Source organism: Macrotis lagotis, chromosome X (genome assembly GCF_037893015.1).
Source record: "Macrotis lagotis isolate mMagLag1 chromosome X, bilby.v1.9.chrom.fasta, whole genome shotgun sequence".
Lineage (NCBI taxonomy): Eukaryota > Metazoa > Chordata > Mammalia > Peramelemorphia > Peramelidae > Macrotis > Macrotis lagotis.
Genome location: NC_133666.1, coordinates 141077923 through 141100165, shown reverse-complemented (window position 1 = coordinate 141100165; position 22243 = coordinate 141077923). Strand labels below are relative to the sequence as shown.

Sequence of the window (22243 nt, the reverse complement as noted above, 5' to 3'; positions counted from 1 at the left end):
AAATTAAAAAAAACTCACACAAGTCATTTCTTTTCCAGAATCTAACAGCAATATATATATAAATGGATAGATATGTGTATGTATAAATAAGTATATATGAATATACAGATATTTCTGGTGCACATGTGTAATGGATTAATATCCTTTTGCACAATATAAGTTTCATTTTGTCTCTTGAAAATCAAGTATGCAAGAAGATAGTCTCAAATACTTTTTTGCACAGTCCTGAAGGAACTCTGAAATATATAGAAAAGAGATCTCAATAGAATGAATAGAAAAAACATACCTCCTGGTATAAAACCACTATCCACTGGACTGAACCCAAGGAGCAGTGGTTTGGAGATATTCAGAAGCATTCTTATATTGCCAATCAACTAGCAAGATTTAGAATGCTCTGGACAAGGAAGAACTCAAAAGCAGCAGCTACATCTTCTGAGAGGTTACACAGTACACAGACATACACTCCCATTTTTTTCAGTGAATGTTTCACAGGGATGAGGTTCTGCCCACCAAAGTCAGTTCATATGATACAGTGCACCAAATATTAATAACTAAGGCACTATTTATGAAAACCAGCAAAGATATTTTGCATAAGGTGCATATTTACTTGAAATGGAAAAGGCTGAAAGCCCTCCATCTGTCTTCAATCAATCAACATCTATTAACCCCCCACCATCTGCCAGACTCTATTGCTGGGAGACACAAAAAGAGGCAAAAGACAGTCCCTGCTCACAAAGAGCTTACAGTCTAATATCTTTATTAGCCACATCCCCCTACATAGGTCACAGTTCTCTCAGCAACTGCAGCTTCTTGACTTTTGCTTGGTTTCTCTTTTTCATTTCAAGTCAACTTCTTGGGGGGAAGGATTCTCATAGTTCCATGTTTCTGAGATCTTAATGATTGATGAGTCTCTGCCTGGAACTACCTTATCACGAGAAAGAGAAGTCAGATTGTTGATTCTCTACTTTGGACTCACCCTCTGGCCTGTTCCAACACCACACCAGGATGCTCCACTTCCACACTGGCTATTTGGCCATGGTACAGATCTTCTTTCTTTCCCCCAATGCCTTGCAGTTACCCTTTATGTGAGGTCCTCTTCAGTTAGATTGTAAGTTCCTTGAAAATAGAATTAGGTACAAAGTAATCACTTATTTAGTATTCATTCTATATCCATCCATCTATCTGCCTACCTATCTATCCATCTGTCCATCTAGCTATCTCTGACTTGGGAATCTCTTCTGCCAGTAAAAGTCACAACCTATCAATTCTACATAACCAAATTTTTGCCATTCCACAAATCTATTAGAGTAGATTTATCCAATAAGAAGGTGGTTTTCTGCTAAATCTTTTGATGCCTTATGAATGACAAGGAAGCACTCTGGCTATTTATATTATTCTTCAATCTCCTTATGTGAATGACCCATCTCCTTTGCTGGCCATAATGTCCTCAATGACGAGTTTAATGCCACTTGCCCACAAGTTGCTATTGGTAATGGGCTGGAGCCTTTTGGCAGCCCATCATGCCTGTATCCTGATCCCTTTGAGTCACTCACAATTTTGAAACTTTAGTGATTGTAGTATTCTATGATTAACAATTATATGGCATTATTAAGATATTACTAGAGTTGGAGAGATGGGCTTTTATGTCAAATTGCAGCTTGAGATCATCGAAAAGCATTCTGTGGTTTCTCACCTGCAATTCAGTCTACTTTTTTATTCAACTCTAAGCTCATCTGCAAGGTTTCAGTACAATGCCAATTTGGGGGGAGTGAGTAGATTTGGAATCAAGAAGACCTAAGTTTGAACTTAATAGCTATGTGACTTTGGGCAAATAACTTAATCTTTGTTGGCTTCAGTTTTATCATCTATAAAATGGGAAACTGAGACACAGACACACTTAATCTCTGCTTCAGATAACAGCACTCATTTCTTAGAGTTGTGAGAATCACAAGGTCCTAAGTAAAACTTAAAGCACTATAAAAATGTTAGTTATTAATATTATTACTGAAGGACTAATACAATGTTCATCCAACTGAATTTCAATTTGAGCTATCTGCATTCTTTATCTAGTTGGAATTTTTATTACCTTTTTCTATTCCTTACTTCCATTCCTCACTACAGGACAGTTTTAGTACATAGTAGGCATTGAAATATTGGGTGAATTCACTAACTTTTCTCTGATTAAGACATAGCTCAAGTTTAAGACATTAGCTATGAAAAATGTGTTTTGGTTCAGATATTAATCTTTGTCCACACACAATCTAGTCTGGCTATTTATAAATGGACCAAAGAACCTGGTCAGAATGTGAGAACAATCTAAATTCTTGACTTAGGCAGGTCAGATCTGTAATGGCTAAGAGTCCTCAGGCCAAGATCTCAAACAAGCTGCAAAATCCCTTTTAGAATTTTAACCACTTGAGTGTTTTATTGCTAGAATTGTGGCCCTTATAAATATTTCTAATGACCTGTCCCATTTTTATGCACTTTCTCTGTCATTTTGGGAGACTCAAGCTGAACAGAGAAGCAAACCCTTTTCATCTTAACTCATTCAACTAATTCTACAGACCACAGTTGGTGTCATTAAGGCAGCCATAAGGGAGAACAGCCCACCAATGAATGATGAAAATGCCAATTTGAAAGTGCTTCTTTGGATTTAGTTAAATGGAATAAATCTAAAAAAAAAATCAAAACCTTAAATCCAATTTCAATGAGTAAGAAAGGAGGACAATACTCCAATAAAAAGGAGAAAACATCCAGAAGTTCATGGGAAAAATGATCATTGCTGGAATTAAGCCCTCTTCTGAAAACAAAAGTTTTAACTATTGAGAATTAGTGGGAGGGGCAGCTAGGTGGCCCAGTGGATAAAGCACCAGCCTTGGAGTCAGGAGAATCAGTGTGTATTGGAGAGTGATGTCTAGGAGAAAAATGTGAATATTGGACCTAGAAAACTTGGGAGTCAAGTCAAATTTTTGTCATTTATTAGTTGTGTGATCTTGACAAGTCACTTTTCCTTTCTGAGTCTGTTTTATGATATTCATTTACTTTTGGCTCCCCCATACACACAATTGTTCTGTATATGTGTGTGTGTGTGTGTAGGGATTGTTCCATTTTCTGTATTTGTATCCCAAGCACCTAAAAGGATGGCTGGTACACAGTAGGCACTTCCTTATACCTGTAAAATAAAAAGGTTGGATTCTAGGGTCTCTAAGGCCCCTTTCAATTTTAAATCCCATTATTCTATAATTATTTCAGGCCAGAGCCTTTTAAAGACATTGATAAAAATGCAAATTTTATCTGCAAGCATGAATTGGGTTTAGAAGGTTACAAGGATTTTTTTGGTTTTAGGTTGCTTTCTCCATGGTCCTGTGACACTCAGTTTGGTAGTCTTAGTCATACTTAAAAAGAAAGCCTCTCTAACACCATGCAAACTTTTCCTTTTTTTCCTTTCCTTTTCTTATTTTTTTTTTAAAATTGCTTCACCTAAATTGAAAAGCAACAACAGTATGGTAGAGTTTTGAGGCAGTATAGGAACAACAAAGGGAAGAACTATATGATTTTGAAAGAAAAATGAAGGCAGGATATTAGATTGAATGCAATTAGTCAGTTCAACAGAAATGTAATAAGACCCATATGAATCTCACTATTCTTAGTAATAGGTTATAGGGTCTCTCTCTCTCTCTGTATATCCTCTGCTTTTGAACCTTTTTTTTATCTCTCTCCCTATATACACAAAAATAGACCTACATATACTAATTATATATGCATGTACTTATACATGCATATATACATATATACATATATATATATATGTACCCATGTATATATTCAAATAGGGTCAGGTAAAAGTCATTTTGTAGCTTTATCCCAAAGAAAGCTGACTTATAAGGCACAGAAATTTAGTTATAGACAGGATATGTTCATCAATAGTACAATGCCTTTTGCCTTGGCATTTATGCTATGGCATGGCTGTTTTGATCTGCATCTGTAATTTTATTGGTGTTTGGTAGGAACTTTCAGTAAGCAAATGCCCTGTATAAAGGCAGACTAGTCACCGTCTTATTGCATATAATCTCAGGGAAATGCCCAGGTCATAAGAAGTTACATGACTTGTTCAGAGAATGTATCAAAGACTGAACTTGAACCACAGGTCTTCCTGATTTCGTGTTCAGTTTTCTATCTCCCCTACTCCAACCATTATTTATGTATATAAAGGATTTAAAAGTCCTCATGTATTTCTGAATATGGTAGATATAATAGAAATAATTATAAACAGCATTTTAAAGTCCAAAATTTAAACTATAGGAAAAATACAACATTCAGTCATATAGTAACTCCTATGACAAATGGAAAAAACTAGCACTTTTTTTTGTTTTGTTTTTTCAATATGGAAATCTATTTTATGTTTACATTTTATAGGGCTAAATATACATAATTTGTACTTAATTGTTTACCAACTTGGGAAGTGAGGGAAAGGAAAAATTTAGAACTCAAATTCTTTTTTTTTTTTTTTGCAAGGCAAACAGGGTTAAGTGGCTTGCCCAAGGCCACACAGCTAGGTAATTATTAAGTGTCTGAGACTGGATTTGAACCCAGGTACTCCTGACTCCAGGGCCAGTGCTTTATCCACTATGCCACCTAGTCGCCCCCTCAAATTCTTTTAAAAAAAATGAATGTTAAAAATGTTTTAACATATATTTACATATTAGGTATTTTACATATACATATAATACTCTCAAATTTAAAAATAACTACCAAAGATTAGGCAGTAGCCATGAAACTATAGTAAAAAGGATTTTAGGTCCTTATTTATTATTCTTTTTTTGGGGGGGGTAGTCCAGATCTGTGATTTCAAAGTTAACGAGTTCTTCTGATGAGGAAATTTATTTGCCTAAATACTATTAAGGGGATGTAGACAGATAATATTTATTTGGATAGGGGTAGAGAGGCATATGTCTTGCTCTTTTCATTAGCAAGTTCAATCATGGAGAGCTAAGCTTCAGTACTGAAGTTTGGGAGGCCTCAAAAGAAGGTCCAGGCAAGGTCTTTTCTTGATGTCTCTAGCTCTTTCAGCTTATACCCTAGATTCTAGGAAAAATCATTTAAAGATTTTGTATACTTCATTTCTAGGGTCTCTCCAAAAAGGAGTAAGGTATTGAATGTAAATTAGGTATAGAACTATTTGTTCCACCAAAAAAATGCTTAAGAAACAAAAAGGGAATAAACAATTATATAGCGTGCATAGGTATGCAGGTATACTAAACTTTTTTAGATATCCCATTTGATACTCTTATCAACTCTGCAAGGAAGGTTCAACTATCATACTTATTTACAGTGGAGGAAATTGAGACAAAAGTTAAGTGACTTGCCCAGGACAGTTAGTAGGTTTTTGGAGGTTAGGATTTGGACTCAGATCCTCCAGAAATGTTCTTACTCATAAGCATGTATTCGACAGAGACAAAGTACAACCACTTAGTATTCCTATTATACTCTCCGAGGGAGGGAGTGGTAGAGGTGAGGGGTTGGGGGACGGGGAAAATGGGGATGCCTAGCTGTGTGATCTTGGGCAACTCACTTCACCCCACTGCCTTGCAAAAAAACCTAAAAAAAACAAACTATGGTTCTAGGCAAGCCCATCTAAGGTTTGGGTTCTTCATGTTGAGTCACCTTCTCTGAACCACTGCAATTTAACTTCAATAGGGAGTACTTCCTGCAAGGCAGCTAACAGATTAAGTGATGTAGGAGCTCTTGAATTCATAAAGGCTACCTCTGAGGCTCAAATGGGCATCTCAGAATCATTGTCTAGTTACCATAAATGGAACACACACACACACACCCAAGAGGCAGTCAGGGGTTCAAGGCCCAGATTTTCCTGCACAACATATGTATACTTCACCATGGGTGAGAACTGGGAAGATGGAAGATTGAGACCTCATTCTTTCATCAAATGGTAAATTCCAGAAAGACAGAGAGAGAGATCTACATTTAAGAGAGGAAGAAAAAAATGAAAATTGTCTTTTTCCTTTGAAGTATAGTGGGTAGGTGGTTTCTCCTAGTTCACTAGTCAATAATTTTTGATCCCCTGGGGCAGGAGTTCGAATGCAGACTCAGACACTTGATACTTACTAGCTCTGTGACTTTGGACAAGTCACTTAACCTCATTGCCTCAAATTCAGGGCCACTTCCAGTCGTCCTGATTCATAGCTGACCACTGGACCCAAATGACCGGAAGGAGAAAGTGAAGCTGGTGACTTAGAGCAGCACCCCCTCGTTCAAATTCAATTTATTTGCTTGACATGGCATCACCTCCCTGGTGTCATTGTCTTCTTCGAGAATTAAGATCAATCATCCATCATCTGTCTATCCATCTAATAAAAAAAAGCCTGAGCCTAGGAGTCTGAAGACCTAGATTACAGTTCTTGGCTCTGTATTAATTAGTTATGGGACATTAATAGTGACATACTCAGTTTTATTTGTAAACTGAAAGTTGTAAATTACAGATTTCTTAGAGGTTTCCTTTCCACTTCTTGAATTATTTTAACATTTGTGTCTGTACATTTGTTTGTATGTGTATACAGACAGATGCATGAATTCAACACTGCATATTCTCTGTAAGGCAGTATAGAATCCTGAGAATACGATAGAACCTAGTGATTGCAAGTGATTAAATCCAATCCACAGGGCTTGTGGAAAGAAGAGTGTGACTCAAGCCTTATCTAAAAGAGGCAGTGAGGCAGAGAATAAAGTATCTGGGGACCAGCTTTCCTTGAATTCAGACACTCATCACTAGGTTGACTACAGGGTGGTGCGGCAACTAGAAAAGACTTAAACTACAAAGGAGAGGCAATCTGTCTTTCATAGAGGAAGTACCAATACCAAAGGGACTATAGATCCTTGAAGATGAGTCTTTGAGACTTGCTATGGACCAAAAAATTAATCATGGAGGTCTAAATATGGTGATAAGCCTCTCAATTTGGCCTGGTCTTAAGACAATGACAGAAGTAACAATAGCAGTTATACAGTACTTTCAGTTTTGCAAAGAACTTTACTTGTACAGGATGTCCCAACAGTCTAAGGGAAGTTTTAAGCTTTAATTGCTTAAATAGTTGAAGTTAATAGTTAAACTTAAATTAATAGTTAAAGTTTTAACAGTTTAAAATTACACTATGGCTGTTGGGATATCTTGTATTGTTTCATTTGAGGAAGATACTATTATTATTCCCTTTTACAGATAAGAAACTGAGACTGAAGGTCAAGTGACTTTTATCTATAGACAGGATTATAATTCAGGTTTTGAACTCAAGTTCAATAAGCTATACACCATAGTAACTAGCTGACAGCTGGCATACATTCATGAGGGGAACAGGGAGGGGTTAAAGGCAACCTACTCCTCATGAATGATAGTTTTTAACCTCTTCAAGAATCTATAAGTGCATGGCAAGTAAACTGAGTATAGTGGAAAGAGCATGGGGCAGCTAAATGAAGCAGTGGTTAGACTGAGTCTAGAGCTTTTGGGTCCTAGTTATTTTTACAACTACAGGTAAGTCACAACTTCTTTGGGCCCAAGTTTCACAGAGTTCTGGTTCTATGAATATTAGAAATCATTTAGTTCAATTCACATAATTCTACAGTTGAAGAAACAGATACAAAGTGATTGAGTATATCCTCATTTGTTTCATCTCTCTACAAAGTCTTGGGGGCATGAGTTTTCATATATTCTACATTTACTGTGCACCTGATATTTACAAAATATTGTCCTAAGGAAAATAAATAGCTATGGTTCCTGCCCCGAAGGGCTTAAAAACAAGTGAAGGAGGTTGATGATGATATCTGTCCTTCATTTTTTTTTTAAGGTTTTTGCAAGGTAATGGGGTTAAGTAGCTTGCCCAAGGCCACAAAGCTAGGTAATGTATCTGAGGCCAGATCTGAACTCAGGTACTCCTGACTCCACGGCCGATGCTCTAACCACTGCTTCATTTAGCTGCCCCATGCCCATCTAGGATCTTAATACTAAAGATATTATAGCAAACTCCCCAGGGTCCTTTAGAATGAACATAATTAGAACATTAGGGATCCGAACAAATACCTTCCTAGAACAGGTATAGATCAAAATAATAAAACATGGTGGTCAATGTCCTTCATTCTTGAAGAAGATCATGACATCTGGGAAGTGATGCCATGATCAGCAAGTGAATTGGATTTGAGTGAGGAGGGTCCTGTGCTTAGCTACAATCAACTTTCTCCTCTGGAACCATCCGGGTCCAGGATGACTGGAGGTGGCCTTGGGTGTGAGGGTTAAGTGACATGCCCAAGTTGATGTAATTAGTGGTAAGTGTCTGAGATTAGATTTCAATTCAGTTCCTTCCAACTCCATGGTTGGTGCTCTATCCACACCATCATTTATATATACATATATAAACAGATCTAAAGAACTGAAAATGATATGTACATGGGTTTACCATGTACACAGCCATGGAAGGTTTCCTGAAGTCACAGTGTGGGCTGAGCTGCTGGAAGAACAAGTAGGCTTCACCAACAGACATGGGAAAAGAAATTCTCCAGGTATAAGAAAAAGCACCAAGACAGAAAAGGGAAAGATTTGTTGGAGGACCATCAAGTTGTTCCATTAGGGCGTGGCTATCTGAACTTCAGTCAATTCCTTGAATTTTTCACTATTAGTTGCCTCTTCTTCCTTCCAATCCTGAATCAATTAAGAAAATCAATGCTCAGGTGCCTGAATCTGAAGTTGAGTTGGACTTTATTGGCTAGTCAATGAAAACTCAAAGCCAGAGAAAGCTTTTGAGCAGGAGTGTAGTGACTTGAGCAGTACATTAAGAAGATTAATTAATTGGTTGGGGGGGGGGGAAGAAAGTATGGGATACATATCACAAGGTGGTGATAGGAGGGAAGAGGTTATGTTCTTTAATCAGTCAATTCCCTGGATTTTTCGTTATCAGTTGCCTCTTTTGCTTCCCAGTCCTAAACCTCCATTAATAAAATCAGGTGCCTGAAGATAAGCTGAAAAGAACAGAAACTGACAGCTCTCTGACTATCTTCATATACAAAAGAAACACAGACCACTAAAAATATAGACTGTTCCCTCAATCCCTTAAACAGGCAGTTTGTTTCAATAGATTGCTTTTTCTGTTGGATTTTTTTTCCCCTCTCAAAGACACAACATACAAAGATGACTATCTGTCCATCACAGCCCTGACATAGTATGTCTGTTTTTAAGTTAACAAAACAGCTCCATTACTATAGAAGCATTTTACATTTCTATGGTTTTTTCACGTGAACTGAACATTCCAGAGTACGTCTGCTACTGTAAGCTCAGATATAAATAATGACCAGAATTGAAGGAGAAAAGCAGAGAAGTGATACAGAAATACAGAAAGCTTCAATCTCTAGCTTCATCACCAAACTCTCCTTCTGAGAATTCAATGTTAATAGCACTGAAAACAATAGACCTAAACAAAAGTAAGGCAGGTAAGTGGGCACTTAACAGTCTCACTTGCCCATAGGATCTTTTCTTTGGTAAGGCAATGGGGTTAATTGACTTGCCCAAGGTCATACAGCTAGGTAGTTATTAAGTGTCTGAGTTCAAATTAGAACCCCAGGGTTGGTACTCTATCCACTGCATCACCTAGCTGCCCCATTCCCATCTAGGATCTTAATACTAAAGATATTATAGCAAACTCCCCAGGGTCCTTTAGACTGAACATAATTAGAACATTAGGGATTGGAACAAATACCCTCCTAGAACAGGTATAGATCAAAATAAAACAATTTGCCTGCCATCTAAACACAGTCCTCACTCAACCCATTCTGAATATTATAAAGTGTCTTAGCTAGGCAATGATGAGGGGAGGCAATGATGAGGGCTTGTGGAGGGAAAGCAAATGATATGGTTATGAGAGTTTTTCTCACACAATACAGATTTGGGCAAGGAGAGTCATTTCACCGCATACAGAAAAAGAATTAAGGAGTCTGAATGCAGATCGAAGCATACTATTCTCACTTGTTAAAATTTCTGGGTTTTTTTTCCATTTTGTTCTGACTCTTCTTTCACAACATGGAAATATTTAACATTATTGTAATTAAATGACTTAGATGACTTGTTGTCTTGGGGAGGGGGAGTAAGAGGGAGAAAAATTTGTAACAAAATCTTCTAAAAATGAATATTCAAAACTATCTTTAAATAATTTGAAAAAATTAACTGAAAAGAGACTAAAAAATAAAATAAACTTCCCAAGTGATCAAAATTTGGGCTTTTTTCCGGCCAAGTCTCTATTCCTCCAAGCAAGTCACACTGACTGTTCCCGCAGCTCTCTCTCCAGCGCAATCAACAGCAAGAAACCTCTTCAATGGCAACTGCTATCTGATAAGACAGAAGTAGCAAACTAGAAACTGTCCAGAAATTGGTCCTCTGTATCAAACAAAAAGGAAAATACATGCCCCTGGTAGGGAAATAAGTAAGTCCTAAGGGAATAGCATGATATACAGTTATCTCTATTTACATTTTGCTCTTTCTCTTTTACTTCCGTCTCCTACACCCTTATTTTGCCTCTGGTCCGTGAATTCAGGCTATTTATACTTCAGTTCACAGGTACATCAGACCTTGTGATACACTTGCACATTAGAGTTGTTCTCCATCCCAATTCCAAAGCCTGAATTAGAAAACATATTTAAGGAAGAAAGATTTCCCAAAGAGCAAGTCTTTTGCTAGTTAGTGTCACTTTTTGGTCACTTTTAGCTCTGGCTCAGCTCTCTTGGGTTTGTTTTGGCAAAGATAGTGGCCCCCTGCAAAATAAGCATGTATGAGATAGGGGCAAGATGAAAGCTTCCTCGTAGGCCAATTCAAAGAGAAGATTAAATAAAATGGGAAAGAGAATCTGACCAATAGATAATGTTTAGCAGATCAAGTTAGACCTTGCCTTTGTAGCTATAAAGGTTTTCATCTACTGTCCCTTGTTTCTCCCCCATGCTCACCTTTCATCTTAACTATCCACAAGATCACCCTTCCTCTCCTTTAATTTCTGGCTCTATCAGTACTATCAAACACTTCCTCTTCACCTCTTAACTCCTAAGAATCTCTTCAAGAATTCCTTCAAGAATCTAACCAAATTCCATCATCTACAGGAAGCCTTTCCTAATCTAACTCGGAATCTTTCCTAATTTCCAAAGCAACATGTATTTATAGTAAATATATTCTTCCTTGTTTAGAATGTACAATCTTAAAGGGTAGAGAATGTTCACTGGGGAGCTATTGACTGAGAGGAAATAGAAAAATTTGGGAAATCTTTCTCCCTTAAATGTCTAATTCAGCATGGTCCCAAAATGAAAGATCAAGATAGGTGACAGAAACCCACTGAAAGGGCCCCTTAGCTTACCTAGATCAATTGTCTGTCTTTACAGATGAGGAAACTGAGGACCTAATGGAGAAGTGACTTGTCCAAGGTCACAGAATTAGGAGACAGAGCTGGGACTATAAAATCTTCTTTCAGTCAATAGCCCCTATTGCAACCATTACTGTGTCAATTTTTTCAAAAGTTATATATATATCTAATCATAAGCCATGAAAACAGAAGGGCATATTTCTAGGTGCTCATTTTTGAGAAAAATGAAGGCTGTGGCTTTGTTAAGTTTTATAATCCAAGGGCAAAGTCCCCAGTCCAGTCACATGTTGTTTTTTCCCTTTAATACCATAAAGCTACACCAAGCTCATCTCCAAAGAGGTTTTTGAAGTCTCCATGACCACAATGGTCCTTGGTAATGATAAAAAGGTAGACCTACCTACTTCAGAGCCATTTGTAAGACTTTAAAAAACACATTTAAATGAAAAGAAGGTTACACTATTGAAATGCAAATAGACTTTTACCCAGGGGAATACATGAAAGGACACTTAAATAATATTTCTTAGCAGAGTCTCTTCTACCTCTTTCTCACCTCAGTTTTACCCCAAGAATTTTAATTTTTTGAAAAGGATGAAATGCTGTAAGCAATTTGGGTAGAGAACAAGTGAGCTATTTCTCTCCCTCAACTATACATGTTTTTCCAAAGGTTATTTCCCATTGATGAGGTTCCTTAAAACGCATGGAACATCACATAAATACTGATGCATTTGGGAATTAAGATTTTTTTTTTTACTTCTGACATAAAATCATAGCTCTAGGGCTGGAAAGAGACTTCAAAGGTCATCTAGTTTAACACTCTCATTTAACAGAGTAAGAAAGGGAATTTAAGGGCTTTGGGCAAGATTTGAACCCAAAGCTTCGGACTTCAGGGCCAGGGCACTCTCTACTATTTTGACACTCAAAAAAAAAGAGGAACAGTTTTAAATAAAAATAATACAAAAGGTGCATCAAGTTCAGAAAGATAGTAGATCTCCTCAAACCTTTTAAGGAATCAAGTAAAACTGGATAATTTTGAGAAATTGAAGAGGTAGTAGCATATCTGAGAAAACACAAGGTCCATCTGTATAGGATGGACTTGAGAGATGGACCAATATTTAATATACAAAAGAGCTGAGTTTTATAATCTCTTAGACTTTCCTTGTTTTCCTTTCACATTTCTAAGATATGCTTAGAAATCAATCACTCAAGGGTCGGCTAGGTGTCATAGCAGATAAAAGCACCGGCCTTGGAGTCAGGAGTACCTGGGTTCAAATCCGGTCTCAGACACTTAATAATTACCTAGCTGTGTGGCCTTGGGCAAGCCACTTTAAAAGAAGAAATCAATCACTCAGAAGGCCTCAAACATGAAAATATATTTAGTGATCCAACTTCCTATCTTTCATGAGTGAAGCTGAACAAAGAAAGGTTAAGTTCTCTGGAAGTGGAATGATTCCATACTCCCAAGACTGTACTTATCCTGAAGAGATTGTCTGTCTTATGAACACTGCATAGTTGCCTATTTTCCATGTCCCAGCACAGCACATAAAAACTTTTCCCTCACACACACAATGCTTAAAACAATGCTTCCTCCTCTCTTCCACAATACTTCTTAAAATGGTTAAGTGTTTTCTTTTGTGAGATCAGGGCCATTAGCTGCTCAAATCTGAGATCAAGTACATGCCTATCACATGAGATAGTTAGCCAGGGAATGGAACTCAAAGATCTGAGCCATCAGTTTGACTCTGGACCCGACTTACTATTAATATATACTAGCCATTGTGTCCGAGTTGCTAAAAATGTGGGCAATAACCTCAGTTCTATATCTTAAGGAGTATCATAATCAGAATACAAACTACTAAAAGGTGCTGAATGATAACCATTTCCATGGAGGTACAAAAATGATTTTCATCTCCTCACAACAATCCAGTAGCATAGTTCAAGTATCATGCTGATTATATAAATGAAGGAACTGAAGACTCAAAGATTAAGTGACTTGCTGATGGTCACACAGCTGATAAGTATAGAAGCTGGGAATTCAGATCTTAAGAACTCTAAAACTACAATTTTGACCAGGATAAGACAATTCAATTCCAGTTACCAGATCATGTAAATGGAAAGCAACAATTTAATTAACACCCAACGATTATGAATAGACTCCTCATTCCTTGCAATCCCTCCCCCCCCACAGTATCATTTAGATAGTTAACATGAAGTAATAAAAATCCATAGTTGTTCCAGACTGATGAGATATATATATATATATATATATATATATATATATGCTATATTACACAGAAAGCAAGCAATATTCCTTTTTTTTTGTTTGACATCCAAAATTATGTTCATTTGGCTCTTAACAAGACATTGGTAATGTCCTTGTTGCTAAAGAAGTTGTTCTTTAGTTACCTAGGTTCAAAGACCATAATTCTATTCAGAATACCATGTCTTTCTGTGTCTGCTTCTTGTAGCCAGTTTTTACTTTGTCAATGAATAGGACAAATGGTGTTTGAAAAAAGGAAATTTTCTACCATCTAGTGGTGGAGAGATAGTAACTTAAGGTTTCCCAATTCTTTTTCAACATAGGACTTTTCAAATTGTGTGGAAATCACTAGCCTCTTGAAGCATTCACATTTACAATGTAGAAAAACTGCATTATCTAAGATGAATAATTTACTTTTGATAATTAATAAAGATAATTATAAAGATCAGACACTATCCCATTTGCAACTCATTGAAATCATGACTAGTCTTTCCACATTAAATCTCTTTGTGGTGTTTTTAAAATGGTCATACACAAATCATCTGAATTTATCTGATCCACCAATCAAGTTGATCAGGGCTAGTCCATAGTCTGGAAGACTTCTGTTTGTTTTAGGTTTTTTGCAAGGCAGTGGGGTTAAGTGGCTTGCTCAAAGCCACACAGCTAGCTAATTATTAAATGTCTAAACACGGATTTGAACTCAGGTACTCCTGACTCCAGGGCTGGCGCACCTAGCAACCCCTCTGAAAGACTTCTGAAGTAAAAAGTACACAGTAAAATTTATTTATATTCTATATTTATATTTCTATCATTTCTATTTGATGGGAAAGGCATAGTCTTCTGAAATAATTTTGTTATAAAATTATAGAACTATAGCAATTTAAAAAATACAAAAGAATGGAATGGAAAGTAATCAAGTGGAAACTTTGTATAGGACAAGAAATAAAACTTCCCCTTTTACCTACCTGTCTTCCTTTCTACTTCCCCAAGCCAAAGGAAAATGAAATGAATAGAATAGTTTATTATCTTAAGTGGCAAAAATAAAGGACAGCAACATTAAGGAAAACCAACTTGTAATATGTCATGAGATTATACAAATATACAAATCATTACCCCACCCAAACAATACAGCAAAGTAGCAGTATTCAAAGTCATTGCCTCCAATTTTCCTAAGTGCTGCTTTATCATCACCTGTTTACATATCTATATCCATAACATGAACTAACTTTTAAAAATATATAGGCCTGGGGCGGCTAGGTGGCACAGTGGATAGAGCACCAGCCCTGGAGTCAGGAGTACCTGAGTTCAAATCCGGCTTCAGAGACTTAATAATTACCTAGCTGTGTGGCCTTGGGCAAGCCACTTAACCCCATTTACCTTGCAAAAAACCCCTAAAAAACAAAACAAAACAAACAAACAAAAAAAAAAGGCATAGGCCTGTAAACCCAAAACCCAATCTGCTACTGTATTGATCCACAGGGACAACCCAAGAACATGTACAGAAATTATAGTCTGGCATCCATCAATTTTCACCTGTATAAAGCCATACATAAAATATTTGTCCTTCACAACATCAGGGAGGTGATGTCATGACAGGCACATGAATTTGATTTGAGTAAAGAGATGCTGTGCTAAGTCACCAGCCTCACATTTTCCTCCAAAGCCATGTGGATGCAGGGGTCAGATATAAATCAGGACAACTGTAGATAACCCTGGATGCAAGGCAATCAAGTTTAAGTGACTTGCCCAAGGTCATACATCTAGTAAGCCTAGTGTCAGAGGCCAGATTCAAACTTCCTTTCTCCTGATTCCAAAGTCAGTGCTCTATTTACTGCACTATGTAGCTGCCCAAAGCCAGAGAGAGAGAGACAAAGTCACACAAACAGCAAGGTCACAGTACCCTACCTGTCCCCCCCCAAAACAGCAAATAAATCTTACAAAGATGGTAGAGGATAAGCAACTTGGAGCTTTTAATAAAAATGAAAAAGATATGACCCATTGTACTTATTTCAGGCCAATGACGTCTTACCTACTAACATCATTATTCATTATTGTTACAAGTATCATAAGAATAGGTATGGACAAGGGCAAATTTTTTTTAAACTTCGAAGCTTTAGGCTTTACTTTGAGTAGGGCTTCCCAAGTATGTCCTTTAGAAAGGGTAGTTCAAAATCATCTGTTTAACATGCACATCACCCTGATATACCAGTTTCCTTAATCCCCTACAAGAACAGTTCAGTTACAGATGTATCGCAGTATGTGCAGTTGGACTAATTTCCATCCTCAGCAGTTGTGCTGCCCTTAATGGATTTCAGCTTGAACTCTATTCAAGGCCTGGGGCTCAAGAAACTAAAGATATTACAAAAGGTCAACAGAACAGGTATTGAAGGAAACTAGAATGACCTCACAGGTAAGACACAATGCCTTTTGAAAAAGTTTCTAACCTCACAAATTACACGGTCCATATAATTTCCCTTTAAATTAAAACAGTTTGGAGGACAAAGTAACATTAACTCATTGTAGTTTACAAAACTATAACACAAAAAAGGGCAAATGTTTCTCTTAAAAAGCTACCAAGACAGAATGTGGGGATTTGCATGTTAAATATATAGCTAATGCAAAGAAATGTTTATACAATTAACTTTTTTCTAAACGAAACTTTAGGTGAAGACAATAGAAGACAATAAAAATAAGGTGTCAAATCTGCAAACTTTAGCAAATGAAGAGGTCATTCAAAATTTAAGAAATTACAATCAAGACTAAAATTTCCTGATGTTCACCTTCAGTGAAATCCACTGTATACCTCATTTGGCAGGGCAAAATTGAAATGTCTTTCAATAAAGTTTTTCTTATGCAAAAAGACAAACTTCTCTAACCTGAACAGAAAAGCCTCTTAACAAATGCAGTGCAGATAATTTTGAGCCCAATGAACACTTATTTTTAAACAAATTCCTGGACTATTTGGATTAGAAATCAATTCAAAGCACTAGAAGAGAGGCCTGATTCCAAGTCAATAAGATATGAGTTCAAGTCCATTTTCTACAATCTGAGTTTTGTGACAATAAGTAAACATCACTTAACATTTCAGCATTCCAGGCAACTAAATTACAAAATTACTAATCTGTACTCTTAGGAAAGGTAATTTTCCTAGTTATTCCCTTCAAACATGAAAGGAAGGATTTTGACTTAAAAAAATTATTTTCATTATTCTCACTTCCCTAATGGTAAAAATCTAAAGTAGGTTAAATTTTATTAATTTGGATTAATTCTTATAACTGCTAATAAATACTAGCTTTTGTCTTCAAAAAGTCAAAAGAGCAGGAGCATAAAAATGAAATACTATTTTTATACTGACATTAGGTCATAGACAAATAATTCTAATAGAATTATATAATCTACTTTCTTAAAAATAATACACAATTGGGGTGGCTAGGTGGCATAGTGTATAGAGCACCAGCTCCGGAGCCAGGAATACCTGAGTTCAAATCCAACCTCAGACACTTAATAATTATCTAGCTATGTGGCCTTGGGCTAGCCACTTAACCCCATTGCTTTGCAAAAAACCAAAAAAAAAAAAAAATAACAATCCAATAATTCATGTGAATAAAATTCTTAGTATGAATTTACTCCAACTTCAGAGTCCTGATGCTACTGATGCCAAAATGTTGAATATAATTAATATGAATGTCTGGTATAAATAAATGCACTACTTGCCTGTGAACATGCAATGAATTAAAAGACAACACGTATAACAACACAGGTTTAATGTCTTATGCAGTTATAGATTCTAACAGCAAAGGGCTTTTGATCAGATGTGGACAGTTTATGAGGTGGAATGTAATTTTTAAGCATACTTTTTACACTGTTTACACACACATACAAGACAAACATTAGCAACACATGCTACAGCTTCATCCAGAAAAGGAAAAGGAGGAAGTTTAAATTAAAATTCAGTAAAAAGAAAAATGTACTAGACAATATGGAGGTGAGACAATGAAAATTTCTATCAAATTACATGTTTTAATAAAGTTTGACTGTTCAAAGTCAAATTCTTCCCTAGTCCATCACTGATAAAGGATGAAAAAAGGGAAAAAATAAACCATGCTTATTCAAAGCAATTTCAGGAGCCCTACCTGAAACTTGCTGAATCTTAAGACAATGTGAAAAAAAGTACTGCGAAAGAAAAGAGATCCAATATGGACCAAAGTTATTTCTATGTTATGACCCTGGTCAGGAGAGAACAAAATATACACATGAAAAATCTGGCTGCTTGATAAATGCCTTCAAATGTGTAATTTCAACCTGAAATAAGCGATGAACACACAAAGAACCAGAGTTCTAGACAATGCATTCTACCAAAATTGCACCAATAGCTCAAGTGTTCGATCTTATGTCAAGAAAAAAAAGCTATTAGCTCTTAACTCTGGGTTTCATAGAACAAAAGACAAAAGCTTTCACCTAACTGCATCCTTTTTGGTTTTTATAATTAAGTACACTTGTAAAATATATTTGGATTTTTAATTGCTCAAGCACAAAACTATCAAATATTTTCAATTAAGTGACTCAGTCATTCAGCATGCAAGAAATACTTATCTATACCTATTATAAAGTCATGCTTCATATAACTTGTTTGTGCCAACTGTTATGAAAGTCAAGAAAATATAAAATATAAAAAGAATTGAATACAAAAAAATTTTCCAACTGTTTGATTGTTCTGGTCACTATCTGTTAAGGTCTCAACTTTCCTTATGCAATTATCTATAATAGCTCCTTTATCGGACAGTCAACATTATAACATTTTAAAATATCATTCTGTTATAGTTTTATGAATCATCTGTTGTGTGTGACAATTGAATATAGTTGAGGGGAAGAAAAAAAAAGGAAAAGAGGCTGTTTAGGTGTTGCAGGGAACAAGGTCAATAATAAAAAAGCAACGTTCAGAAATTTCTTAGTTGTTCCTACCATCACTTTTGGAATCGCTCAAAATCACAATCTGATGAAGCAGCTGCTGACCCTTTTTCTTGCCCCAAGGATGGCCTGGAAAGAGGTGAGATGGAGATTTGTTGGATATGGGGAAAGGGACAGTCTGAGTGGTAGCATAGGAAAGGTTCAATCAATGATTTGGTTAATATAGAATTTTCATGGTCCCAGGGAGGAAAAGAAACAGAATACAAAAATATCAAGATATCTTGATTTACTAGTCATAAGCCACTGGAGATCTATAGCCAGGATACAACAAAAATAAGACATGATATGTAGTTCATAGCCAAAATTGGTGTTGATAGTTCATCTTTGCTTAATATAGCAATACTATGTCAAATGAGCTTTAATATTTGGTGGGGTAACATGTTATAGATTCTAACAGCAAAGGGCCTTTGATCAGATCACTTGAGCCCAAAAGATCCAAATTCTGGAAGAAAACAATAATTCAAATACCACTAGAATCTGTTTGCTTAAGAATGAAAGGTTGAGAGGCTGGCTAGGTGGCAGCAGTGGATAGAGCACCAGCCTGGAGTCAGGAGGACCTGAGTTCAAATACGGCCTCAGACACTTAATTACCTAGCTGTGTGCCCTTGGGCAAGCCATTTAACCCCATTTGCCTTGCAAAAACCTAAAAAAAAAAAAAAAAAAAAAAATGAAAAGTTGAATCAGTGCCAAGACAGGTTATAAACTAACCTTCAACTTTACCACAAACAAGGACTGTACTATAGGTAGATAGCTCATTTCTGGCACAAAGGAATAAAATAGCATGTATATGAAATTCATAGGTAATTCAAGACACTAATCATGGTTAGTGGCTGTTTTCTACCAAGTCTTGTATCCAAAGAACTAGAACTGAATGAACCATCAAGTGAACTGTAGTTTAAAATGTTTTTATACAATAGTTTGATACTGGCTCAAACTAGTTCACTAGGTTTTTGTTCTCTCTTTGAAAAACATTAGGAAGAAAAAATTTAACAATATTTGATTTAACCAAAAAAAAGGACTTTGAATTCAGAAATTAGTAGAATATGTAGAACTAGGGCAAGGTATACTCTAATTTCTAGTACCAGTCAACTCTACTGTATCAGAGAATCTAATACAGAGGCTGGTAGGTGCATAGGTATCCTGTGGCACTTGCTAGAAGTCTAAAAATTCTAAATATCTAGTAATAGATACTAATTTGTTTCTTTTCCTTTTGTTCCATTCCCAAATGGAAGAGGTGCTAATAGGCAGTGAAAACAGCCAAATGTTTGGCCAAAGAGTATAGATTTTAATTCATCAATTAAGTAGGCTCTCAATGAGAAATATTTACCTCCATTTCTGAAGCACACTAAAGCTTTATGTATGAAGTCAAAGATGTTTTCCTTTTCTTTTAATAAAGACATCTTCATCCCTTCCAAACAATTTAGGTACTACCATATCAAAAAAAAATGCAAATGTGTATGTTACCCCTGATAACTGTTTCATTAAGAAATCAAATTCAGCTCTTCAAATCGATCTAAATAAATAAATAAATAAATAAATAGCTATGCATGCTCCCAAAAGGGACAGGAAAAAGCAATGCCTACTTCATTGAAACACCAAAGTAGGTTCTAAACTGTTAACAGGAACACCTACATTGCAAAACCTAGATATGAAATCCTGGTGGTAGAGACTAAAAAGAAAAGAAGTCTTAATATATAACTTGAGCTATGGACATTGGTAGCTTTCTACAAAAAGTATTTCCCAGGGGCCATGCCACAAGTACTATAACAAAAGGTACACAAATTCTGCTGGCATTTCTACTACAAGATATAGCTAAATAACTCCACAATGTTCCTATGAATCACTTTATAGGAAGGTCCAGATGGGCAGTTCTTACATTCTTCATCACTTTGTTTATTTAGATGCTTACTGGGCCTATACCTTTTATCTCCTTATCATTTGCAACTTAAAAGAACTGATTTTTGAACAGATGGATTACAAGCAGCCAGGATTTTGTCTTAGAGATTTTACTGATGTTAACTTTAGTTATCACCTGTAAATTAACTTTTCTCCTTTTACAGATGGTTTAATTCAGCCAGTGATTGAGACACAGCAAATCTGAAAACTCCATCCTTCTTCATTCCTGCCCACTGTTCAAAACTCAGTGAAACCAAAAAAAATAGTTTAAGCAACATTTTTCTTGCTTCTATTTATCAAAATTTAAGCCCAGACCTGAGTTAGGTTTATCTTTCAAACCACTAGTTTCTATCACAAAATAAGCTGTGTTTTGTTTTGTTTTGGAATGCAGAGTTTGAGGTAATTTAGGATGCTTTCACCAATATTTCCCATTTTTTTTAAAAAAAAGCGAATCTGACACAGTAGTGACATTTAGAACCATAATCTCAGTTTGCTAAATACATTTCAAAACATACACAGAACATAACCTAGCTAAGAAAGTATTTTATATCCAGTTTCTTATTTTTCTTATTTTTGAACCTCAAGAATTCTCTTGTAAAATGAAACCCTTACAATAAAGACAGCTTAGTTGATAGGCCCTCTCCTTAAATTCAGCACATTCATTTAAAAAAAATACTGAAATCTAAATAAAGGAACAGATGATTTAACTTCACATGTCATCTTATTCTCTAGATGTTTAAGTATTCTTTCAAGTTCATGTGCTGAAGGGAAGGAGCTGGTTTGATCTGAAAACAGACCTTGTCCAACTCTCACAAAACAAAGCTAAGAACAAGAGAAGTCAACCACAGAAGAAGTCCCACAAATGAGCAACATTCAGGAGGAATTTAATTAACGAAAAATAAAATAATTTTTTTTTTAAAAAATGGTCCAGGAGTGGGGAACTGAAGAAAGAGGATCTCTTAAAAGGTCACACGTCAGTCACTAAAGCACACCGACAAGCCCATGCATAAGAAACTTTCTGGACCTCTGTCAGTGCAGAACTAACCTCAGCATTAAGAATCATGTCTTCATACTTTCTTTATATATACTTACTATTATATACATGTATAAAAAAGAAATACAAACTTTAGTTTGTTATAAAGTGGCTTCTCTTTCTCCTATACTAGCTTGGCACATGAATGCATGCAAAGCAAGGAGGTTCTACAGGTTCACCAAACAGCTGATTTTGGCAAATGAGTGGGGGAGGGGGGAACAACCAAGAAAGCTAAAATAGATAAGATTAAAAGCCACAGAAGTGAAAACAATATATTTTCTCAATAGTATAGAATTAGTCTACCACTACAACTTAATATGTCTGCCATCCTGTCTCCCCAAATCATGTCAAAGTTCATAGCAGCTTAACACAAGAGTCCTCAAAGAAGTATCAAGCCAGTGTTCTCTGCTTCAAGGGGTTAGAGTTCACAGGTTAAAGTTCAGTCAGTCCGAAGAATCATGGGAGGATGCTCACTATCTTCATCCAATCGTAGTGCACTGGTTTCATCTTCCAGACAAGTACCACCCACTGCACCCAGGTCCTCGGTGTATGCTGCAAAGAAATGGTTATACAGTATTTGGAGGATATGAAAAATAAAAACTCCAGCACTAAGCTCCTGAAAAAGGCTAAGCTTAGAAATAATCTGAGAAATATCTGCAACTTTGAGTAACTCAAGTTCTGTCAAGATACTGAAAA

The 22243-nt window shown here is 36.1% G+C and overlaps 1 protein-coding gene across 2 annotated transcripts in view; it reads right to left on the bottom strand.

Moving 5' to 3' along the window:
* Window positions 1-208: 208 nt before the first annotated feature.
* The window catches only part of WIPI2 (WD repeat domain, phosphoinositide interacting 2), a 44580-nt gene continuing 22545 nt past the window's right edge, over window positions 209-22243 (bottom strand). The window contains exons 12-13 of one of the 2 annotated variants that reach the window (XR_012472483.1): window positions 18613-22099; window positions 209-1116 (exon numbers count right to left, since the gene is read on the bottom strand). Coding sequence is in view for 1 of the 2 variants with exons in the window: in XM_074206945.1 (XP_074063046.1) it covers window positions 21987-22099 (113 nt within the window). In the remaining variant the exon portion in view is untranslated. Of the gene's footprint in view, window positions 1117-15603; window positions 22100-22243 lie in introns of those variants that run through there. The other variant, XM_074206945.1, reaches the window with a different exon arrangement.